Genomic DNA, 10,278 nt, shown 5'->3' with positions numbered 1-10,278 from the left:
GCCCCCCCATCTGTCACCCCAGACCCCTCCTTTGCCTCCCCAGCGGGGTGCCAGCGGCGGGATGCCAGCAGCAGGGCGAGGGAAGCAGGGTGACGCAGAGGGACAGTGAGTCAGACCTTCAGCTGCCCGTACCCACTCCGGGGACGCGGGGCCAGCATACCTGCGGGGTCAAGGCTTGGCTAATAATAACCACCCTGCTCCAAACGAGCCAGCACCGCAGGGGGAAGGGAGAAACCCCCACCCTGGGGCTCCAGCCAGGGCCAGGGGACTCAAGTCCATCGGTCAGACCTGTCTGGTAGCATTATAAGCACTTATTTCAGGCTCTGTCCCCTCCTGGCTCCAACCAGCACCATGGCATCGCGGTCACGCTTTCACCCCATGCCAGCCCTGCAGCCTTCCCCCTCCGCCGGCTGCTACCCCTGTCCCAGGGCAGAGAGGGGACCGGCTTCCAAGCATCTCCCTGCTCTGCTGCCTTTGCCACCCACCGCAGGGGCTGCATCATCTGGGGCTCAGCACAGACGTGGCAAGGATTTAAGGAGATGCCCTGTGTCCTCATGACAAGAGGAGGTGACAGCCAGGGATGTGGTGCCCCGGCCCTGGACCAGCCCAGACGCAGGGAGGCTCCGGCTGATTCACACACAGGAGCAGCTGCTGAAGACGCCTTGGGCCACGCTCAGCAGGATATTCTTGCTTTACACAGGGCTGGGTGAACCCTGCTCAATTTTTGCTTCAATTCACTGTTTTGATTGCTGGGAGAACATGATCTGGGGGTAAGAAGCTGAGGTTTAAACTCGAAACCTCTCCCTGTCGCAACCAGGGCAGGAGAGGAGCAGACACAGCCCATTTGTTAGAGCTCAGTAACACCCAGACATGTACCTGCTGCTCCCAAGGAGCTTCTGCTCTTGCAGCATCCCCAAACGTCGCTGGATGTTTGCGTGTTTCCTCCCTAGAGCCCGCAGCAGACGGTAACCAGGAGGCTGGAAGCACAAGATGGACACTGGGAAAAGCTCCAGCCCTTGACAACACTGAAAAAAATTTAATTTTTATATTAGCACGACAGAAAGAAAATTGCCTCTCTGCTGGTAAAGGACATGCTGGTCCTAGGAGGATGCCAAGATAGAGCTACCACAAAGCAGGGCCACGTCCCGGATCTCCCACAAAGGAGGTGAAATGGCAGATGGCACCAGGGCCTCTGATGTGCCAAAGGGATTTAACGTGGGCAGAGCTCCCGGGACTTGGAGCTGGGACCAGTGGTCACAGGGAGGGGAACATCCAGAAACAGCTCTTAGAAAGGCTTCAGCTACCAGGTGACAAGAAGCCTGGGGACAACGTACAGCAAGGCCACCAGGATTGGGGCAATACCCCCTTCACAAGGAGCTAGAGCTCATAACAGGCAGAGCTGATGGTGCTGGAGCATCCTGCCCAGAGAGCACCTCTCCTAGCAGCCCGGCATCGCTGCCACCACGGACCCGGTGGCAGGGAAGGTGGCCTGTCACCGCCTGATGGCACCAGCAGTCCCTGCAGCAGCAGCACAAAGTGGGGTTAGCACAAAGCACAACAGCCTCCTCCCTGCAGAGGCTTCACCCGGCACAAACAGCCCCCAACTGCTGCTATTTCAACCTGAGAGAGGGGGAGAAGAGGGGCAGGTCCTGCCAGAAGGGTTTCAGGAGGACAGGAGCGGGGATGGCAGCTCACAGCAAGAGCAGCGGGCTGTCACTTCCCTCGGGATGGACACTGCCAGGTCACCGCTGCAGTCACCTTCGCTCCGGCGGGCAAAGCCCTGTGTCCTGCCCCCGCAGAGATTTGTGTCCCTCCAGCAGAGCTGGGCTTTCCCTCCTTTCTCCTGGCTGGATCGAGTGTCCCCAGCTCCGTGGAGCAGGCTGGTCCCCCAGAGAGGGCCACTGAGCGGGGAGGCACCCCAAGCCATCAGGCAGCTCGAAGGCAAAGCGGCGACTCGCTGTGGAAATGAAGTGTTTATTATGACCAAGGATGGATACAGGGGCAGAAGGCTTCGCTGTAAGAGGTGCCTCGGAGACAGGGAGCTGCAGTGGGCCAGAGGGAGACCCTTGTTTGCTGTCCAGGTGGTCCAGCGGGAGCAAGATGCTCCCCTCTCCCCATCCTGTCCCCAAGTATTACCAGGGCAAGGTCCTGCCCTCACAAGAGGATCTGTCACCTCAGGACCAATGTCCCAGCCAGTCCTGGCTGTGGCCATCAACCCCAACTGGAGATGCAAGTGCAGTTTCTACAAAAATATCCTTCCCTCCCCCCAACAAAAGAGACTGTAAAGAGCAGGCAGGGCTCCTGCGGTACAGTGTTATTGCTCAGTGTGACAGGTGGTCAGACACAGGAACTTAAGGCAACAGGAATAAGTGCACTAGGCGGGCCCCCCGAGGCGTGCACGGCACAGCCGGGCCCCCACCCCAGCTCATTGTCTCAGGCAGTCCTCGGTGACGCCCTGCGCGGCCAGCTCTGCTAGCACATTGTCCAGGTAGTTGGGGTCAGGGTAGCCGTGGCCACTCAGGTTTGTGTCCATCTCCGTCTTGTGGTGGATCTCATTCCATACCACCGTGTTGCTCTCGCCGGTGGTGCTGGAGGTGCCTACTGTGAAAATCAGGCGTCTCTTCCAAGCCACCCTGAGGAGCTCCAGGACCTAGAGGTGGAAAGAGAAAAATCAAAGCTGGCCTTCAGCAGCTAGGAGACCTGAGCCATGAAAGCGGCTTGCCAGAAGCTTGACAACCTGAGTCCCTGCTGTAGCAAGAACATACCAAAGATCCCAGCATCAGAAGGGATTTCCCTTACCTCCTAGTTACCCATGTGGTGTCCCTGATGGAAAGGGCCATTCCCTATACATGCTGGTCTTCCAGGACTCGAGAAATACCGGCACAAGTTGAGACAAATACACCCACCCAGAGGAAACGGGGAAGGGAAAAGCCAGCAGCTGGACTTTCTGAGCTCAGCGGTTCTCAGTGCAAATCTTTGTAACTGCATAGCCCAAGATAGGCCAGGAGTGGCTTCCCAAAGGATCAGATGGGGTTTTGTTTAGTAAAGGGATGAAGGAGAACAAGTCTTCACAGTCACAGCTATGAAGAAGCAGCAAAGATCTTTGTGGGCAGATGAATTATAAGTACATGTAAGGAACAAGCAGCACGGACAACTACCAAGAATAGATGGTTAGCATCGTGGGGACAGCTCCCACAAGCGATGCTGTTGTGCTGATCCACCAACACAGGGCCAAGAGACAACCTGAGAAGGGTCGCGTTACCAGGGTGTGATACCTTACCTTTCTGCCTTTCTCGTTGTCTGGCAGATAACAATAGCGCGGAAAGCCTCTTGCTGTGTACGGCATCCCAGGGTTGGGGTGCTCAGGGCCCTGCAATAGATAAGACACATTTGGCATGGACACGTCCATCTTCATATGAGTTGGATAATCCCTCAACAGCAGGATTTAGGATCAGCAGCAGGATTTGACACAGGCCAATCTGCAAACAGCTCTTCCATGTAAAAGGAGCAAGGTATTGCTGATGATGAGTATGAGGTATCTGACTTGTTCTTATGGGACATGCGAGTATTACGGGTCATCCAAGAGCGGTCTCATGGTGGGATACAAAGCCAGCTCTTCAGATTTCTTAAATTCTGGTGGGAGACAGCTGCAAACCACCGCTTCTTCCATGTGGTCTGATGACACCCTAAAAAGACCACCCAGCTCAAAGCTTTAAGAGCTCACTGCAACCACCAAAAGCTCAGATGTGGGTCGTGAAACCAGACATTGGGATCTCTCCCACCTTGTGAGCATGGGCCGAGTCTCCTCCCTGCTTCACGTAAACATTAATCTTTAGCGCAAGTGAAAGGCTGTTGTAGACCCTGGGGCCACTCTCAAAGTGGGAAAAGATCTTTTGTGGAGGAGACCCAAGTCATTCATACACTGAAGAACATACACCTCAGGCTGCTCAGTGATGGGCTGGCCAGCAGGTACTGTACTGGATCCCAGTACCGTTCTGGGAGGCTCTCACAGCCTGTGCTAGCCGGTAGTGCTGCGCACTCACCTGAATGCCCCTGCTGATGTGATACACAATCTGGATTGTCCCACAGTCCTTGTGGCCAGGGAGGGACTGGGGGAAAGTGGAGACCTCCATCCTCCCTTTGGGCTGAGTACCGGTTTTCTCTCCATAAATGGTTTTACAAGAGGGGCACTGTAAGCTCCCATCCTGCGAGGAGAGAGAAGCAGGCATCAGAGCTCCACAGCCGAGTCACCCAGACACAGGGGACCTGGTGGGGATGGGCCAGCTCAGTACCTTGTTCCCGTTGGAGTACATGGCCAGCACGCAGAGCATGTGGAAGGAGTGCTGGCAGTTTGTCAGACGACCAACCGTCTCTGGCTTGATCGTGCTGCACTCACATGCGTCGCCGTAACCTGAGGGGGAGGACAGCTTCTCCATGCAGATGATACAGTCCTAGAGTCCAAGACAGCAAGGAGAAAACCACCATTTAGTGCGAGCACAGGCTGATCGTAATGACTGACCCACCAAGGAAGCGATTAAGGAGATGCTTTAGGGAGATTTGCCTTCAACTTTCATCCTTCCCTTTGAGGTTTAAGGGCACAGAGAGAGGTTTCCTTATCCCCACTCCACCACCTCCTGGACAGCACAGAAAGAGAACTGCCATCAGTTAGAGGGGATGAGTGGGAACTGAGTATGGTTACGTCCTGCTCCTCTACAGAGCAGCTCCAGTGCAGGGTTTTGATCTCTGTAGTTTTGAACTCTATGAGCATTGAGAGGAGACCAAAGCCAAACACCCTCCTCCACCCCAGGCCCTGCAGACAGCTCCAAGGGAAATGGGGAGGCATTGCCAGGCTTAGCTATCCAACCCACACCGTGCTTTGACTGTCATGGTCCTCTGATGAGGACAAGTCATCAGTTACCAAGCATTGGCTTCAGACAGTGCTGAGGCCTCTCCATCGAGCACCAATGGTGCCATTGCAAGCAGCAGTATCTACCACGCGGGATGCCCAAGGAAGGATGGTCCTCAGGCATCACTGTGGTTTTCACAGCACCCCAGTGAAAGGGCCACTGGGCAAGCCAGAATTGCTTCACTGTCCTCTCACCTCATCGGCCGGAGTGCCCTTCAGCTCTTCCAGGTACTTCCTCACCACTGCTTCTGGCTCGGTTGGTGTTGCTGCACAAGGAGAGAGATGAGAAAAAGAGAGAAGAAGCAATCAGACACGCCGTGCGATATGACGAGCACGTGCAGGGTGAGCTAGATAGAAGGGAGACAAGCAAGTCACTGGCCAGGACGCCAAGGAGAAAGGTTAGGGTTAGAGGGGGAGAAGAGGCTGCTCCAGCTGACCCCTACAAGCCCCACAAAGGCTTTGCTATCACAAATGGCTACCACTAGGACTGTGAGAGCCGCAGATGGGAGAACCCACGGGCAGCTGTTGGTGCTCTGTGCTGTACATCCAAAGGTCCACTTGTAGCTGCTGCGCTCCAGTTCCCCCCGCGTACCCGGAGAGATGCCAGCCAGGTCCCAGCTGGACTTTCTTTGTGCACACCAGAGGCCAGGTAGGATCGAACTCAACCCAAGGACACTATGGTCTCAGTGGGATAGAGGATTACATCATCTGTGTTGTCAAACGAGAAAAGGCATTCCCACATCGCCCCAGCTGGCACCTGACATGGAGACTCACCAATATACTATGCTTCAGACCCTGGTTCGAGTACGGCAGAACAAGCCTCACATCCTTAACACGGAACAGTGGCCTTTCCCTCCAGCTTCCACGTACTCATATCCAGCAAGACACAGTGCAAGTCACAGGGTATATAAAACAAACCAGCTTTCTAACAGATACCCTGTCTGCAGCACATGACACCGGTATCTTCGCATTTTCCTAAATGTAGTCCCTGGTTCCCATCCACCCAGGCACGGGCAGCCGAGCAACCCACCAGCACCGGCAGCCTGGCCCCCTCGGAGGCGTTACGGGATTAAGGAACAAACATCACACAACACCCAGAGCAAGTCACCGCTGAGAAGATCAGAGGTCATCTCAACTCCCAGCCCATCCTTTCGGAGCTGCCCAGCAAGGCTTGGCTTAAGCCAGTGAGCATCATGCACCTCTGCACGGCACCCAGCCCCGGGCGAGAGGAGATGAGCTCCTTACCAGTCATCAGTCCTGTCACGGAGGCTGCCAAGTTCTTCCACCAGCCTAGGAAACGAAACATTTGCACAAGTGATGTTAAGACTCCACCTGGCAGGAGGCAAAAGAGAGACCTGTCACTTGGCTTGGGGTGAACCTCACCCTTCCTTCCCAAATCTGCTTCTGGAGGAGATCAGGGGAAAGCAGTGCTGTGATGAACTGGCCAGCAAAGGTGTAGCCCTTCCTTCTCCGTTCTCCATCCCGACTAGCCAGGGCCAGGATGGAGGGCAGGGAGCAAGGGAAACGCTAACAGCAGCCAGACAGGCCACAAGCATCCATGCCTGACACCCCAGGGCCTTGTGAGGGAGTTGTACTCCAACACTGCCCCAAAAAGCTTTGCTCTCAAGCTTGTTTCTAAGCTGCTGTAGGACATCAACTGTGCGTTAGCACAGAGTACTGCTACTCCAAACTCCATGCTCCCAGGTGGACACAGAGCATCTCCACATGCAACAGCCGAGCATCAGAGCTGTGGGTATACCTGCACAACATGCATCTTCAGGTCTCCCCATCCACTTTGGTGCTTTCAAGGAAAACGGAGGGTTCACAAGCATTGCCTCTGTGGTTGAAAAAGCTGTGCATCAAGAGGCAGCCACACTGGAGCCAGTACTGAGCTGTTCTGCCACCCCCAAAAAGCAATGTCTGTCACTAGCAGGAAAGGGTGGGTGCCATTTTCTGGATAACCACTTTTTGTGGTAGAGGCAAACACAGTGAGGCAGAAGGGAAGGATTGCTCACATGCCACAGGTGTTGTTAAACAGGCAAAGACCTGGATGGCACAGATCCTGTATCACGTAGGAGCCCCTTGTTCCCTTGAACACCAGTTCTGCAAGCAGCTAGTGCTATGGGGGAACCTCGAGAGAGAGCACAAGGTCACCCTGCAGCACAGACAGCCGGGTGAGACGCAACCAGGGAAAAAAAAAAGGCTTTTCACTGCAGACAAGGTAGCTCGGGGCAACAGAAAAGAGTGAGGCAGAGCACTACGTGGGTGGAAAATCATTTAGCTAAGGAAGACTGATGAACAGGGAGTTGGACTCTCCTAAATGAAAACACAGTCATTAAGATGAGTTATTTTCAGAAGGGGATTCCTGGCCACCCTGAAACACGTGATTTCTGGCAGCGGTAGTAGGAGGAAGGGATGACTGAGCACACATAGCAAGAAAATGAGCCCAGGAGGTAAAGGGATGCTCCCTCCGAGTGCCAGTGCTGGGCAGGAGGAGAGATGTCTGATATCTCAGGCAGAGCAGGGCTGTGAGGATCACCTCTGGAGACCCTTAGCCAGGAAGGTGGTAACAGGATAAAATAAGCATTAAGCCAAAGAGAAACACGGAAGCAGGTGTTTTCCACTTCAGGGGCATGCCAAAATCCCCTGGAAAAGCATTTCCAAGAACTGCCACAAGAAGAGCAGGAGACAAACAGGATCCTGGGCAAGCCCCAGCCTTCCAGCTCTCAGGCCAAGAGCTCAGCAGTGCCAGGAGCTGCTTCAAGGCCTCATCACCAGATCTCACAGGAAGGCGGCTCCTTGTCTCTTCCAAAGGAGAGAAACGGGTCCAGGAATCCTCTCTGCTGGGATCAAGAGCTGCCAGCCAGGAACAAGTCACAAGGGGATGTGATCAGTCTGAACTGTCCCAGGTCACTGCCACAGCTCAGCTCGGCGCTTGCTGTGCCTCCCAGCCCAGTGTTCTGTGATGTTCCCGCTCCAGGCAGGCAAACACAGGGCAGCACTTGCCACATGTGGTTCTTGGAACCGGGCTCTGGTTTGCAACCGCAAGAGACCTTCATGGTCACATGGGAGACAGCTTCAGCTTCTTCTGCTCTGCAGGTTTTGGAGAGGACCATGTGAGCAGGGCTAGCTGCTCCCTGCTGTAACTCCATCCGCTTCCATGAGTACCCCATCATGATGGCCACCACGTTCTTATTCCTGAGGATCCCGTGCTGCCTGCCAGACTGACCACCAAGTCCTCCTCCACCTGAACTGTGTTTGCCAGGTGGCTCTTTTTGAAGTGACCTTCTTGTCTCCTCTGGCTATGGGCTGAAGAAAGCAATGCCAAAAAGATGCACAAGACGAGGAGGTGAAGACAGCGAGGGAAGCGAGCAGAGAGGGTGTGTTACACCAGCAGCAACGCCTGCCCAGTACTTGGCAGAACACCCCAGCTCACCTGCTCCCACCTGCACCGCAGGTCTGAACAGCTTTAGAGCAGTTCACCTCATTCAGGATGGTGGAGGATGCTCCTGCTGTGCATTTCTCTTGCTGTTGACTTTCCTTCCTCTAGCATCTCAGAGAAATGAAGAGATGACTTGCCCAAGAACTGCCCAGGCTCATTCAAATCAAATCAATGAAAGGAGACAAAAATCATGGTGCAGAGCTGGGTAAGAGAGGACAATAAAGCTCTTGCAGAGTCTGTTGGATACAGCAGGGATTTCAGGCAAAGCAATTGCATTACACCACCTCACCAGCTGGCATTAGGCTGGAGCTGGGGGCAGACAGGCAGCAGAGGGTGATGCAGCCCTCAGCCATCCTTAGGAAACCCATGCCTGATGGGTTTGTGTTGTGGCATCTCTGATCTGCTCCTGTCACTTTGCTGTGATAATGCTCTGATGCATTTAGATCCACCAAGGTGGCCTGCAGGGAGAAAAGGCTGGGGAGCTCAGATGCTTTAGAAAAATCTGTCTCCAGCTATAAGTATTTGCACATCCAGTCCCAAGGAAGCATTTTGATGCTGAGAACTTGCTTTCGGCAAGGGCAGCGAAGCCCACACAGCCTTCCTTGCCTCCGAAGAGATGCTCTTCCTCGGGCAGACCAGCAGATCTGGCAGGCCACATCCCAGCAGCATGGGGGGGGGAGCTGGAAGAAGGCTGGGAGGCACAGCACCCGCCACAGCACGAGCCACGTATGCTTCAGCGCATGCATCACTTCCTTACTGGACCATTTGCTCCATAAAAGCGTTTGCCTCCAAATCTTTGTCCTAGCCATCCCTTGGGACCCAAGCCTGTTCAGACTTCAAAGCCCTGAAGTTTTCTGGATTCAATAGCGGATTGAAAATGCAATAGCAGAATCGACCAATGCCAATTATCACCAGCTGGCCTAACGCTGTGCTATTGATTTATCTGGGATGTGAAGGAATGTTTACCAGTCTTTGATTTACAAAGGCAGGAATAACAATTTTTTTTTTAATGCTTCCCCTTCCTCCCTGTAGATAATCAGTTGCTTGCTGAAGCAAGGGCTTTCCATGGGCAACATCTAACAGATGTGTTTTGAATCCTCGCTCGGCAACCAAATGCTTGCAGCAGTAACATGCCTCCTTCTGTATCCCAAAATGAGCCATATGGTTAGCAGCAGACTTTTTTTTTTTTTTGATACCCTATACAGGCCGGACACAGGTTGTTTCTAGTTATTGTCATGGACAGTGACCCATCTCTGGTCACCTCTGCCCTCTGTTCCCTGGACTTGCAAAGGCTAGACGGACCGGCCTCAGCCCCCAAGAGGGCTCTCCAGAGATCAAGAAGGTGAGAGGAGATTTGGTGTTAAAACCAGGTTTCTCTGCATTTAGTTTTTTTTTAAGCTACCAGGCTGCTCTGGTCATGGCACAGAGCATCCCTGCTATTGCAGCCTGTCTTCTTCAGCAGATGGTCCCTGATGGGAACAGCGAGCTCCCCTGACTCTGAAGGGCTCCCCAGTCCCACCCATCCCACAGGCACTGGCACAGTCCGCAGACCCAGCTGCGGATGGACGGACATATGGGAAGCAGAGTCAGCTAGGATTAATCCCCTGGCCTAGCCAGATCCCGTCTTGCTTGGCAGGGAAGGATGAGCGTGCTCATCTCCTCTCCCTCCGTACTGCGGCACTAGGGGATGTGCAGGGAAACCTCCAAGCCAGGGGAAAAGCAGTCGGTGATCCCATCGGCCGAGAGGGCAGCAAGCGGCACATCAGACCCAAACCGACACCCTTCAGTCCCCCCAAGGGCCCTGGGAAGGCAGGGGAGCCCCGTGGTGGCTGGCTCCATGCCTAAGTAGCACGGTAGTGCTTGGGGAGAGCCGGACAAGCCGCTCACCTCCCTCCCGGACAGCCGGTGGGGTCTCAGCCCACCCCAAGGG

At 54.5% G+C, this 10,278-nt stretch overlaps 1 protein-coding gene across 1 annotated transcript in view; it reads right to left on the bottom strand.

Annotated features, from left to right (window-relative positions):
- Positions 1-2,293: 2,293 nt before the first annotated feature.
- DTX2 (deltex 2, E3 ubiquitin ligase) overlaps positions 2,294-10,278 on the bottom strand; it is a 34,217-nt gene continuing 26,232 nt past the window's right edge. Inside the window, exons 4-8 of the mRNA XM_009694652.1 lie at positions 5,102-5,172; positions 4,293-4,451; positions 4,044-4,205; positions 3,281-3,370; positions 2,294-2,650 (exon numbers count right to left, since the gene is read on the bottom strand). Coding sequence (XP_009692954.1) covers positions 2,426-2,650; positions 3,281-3,370; positions 4,044-4,205; positions 4,293-4,451; positions 5,102-5,172 — 707 coding nt within the window. The 3' untranslated portion in view covers positions 2,294-2,425. The remainder of the gene's footprint in view (positions 2,651-3,280; positions 3,371-4,043; positions 4,206-4,292; positions 4,452-5,101; positions 5,173-10,278) is intronic.

Source organism: Cariama cristata, unplaced genomic scaffold, assembly GCF_000690535.1.
Source record: "Cariama cristata isolate BGI_N322 unplaced genomic scaffold, ASM69053v1 scaffold13552, whole genome shotgun sequence".
NCBI lineage: Eukaryota > Metazoa > Chordata > Aves > Cariamiformes > Cariamidae > Cariama > Cariama cristata.
The sequence above is the reverse complement of the archived record's forward strand: the minus strand, read 5'-3'. Positions and strand labels throughout refer to the sequence as shown.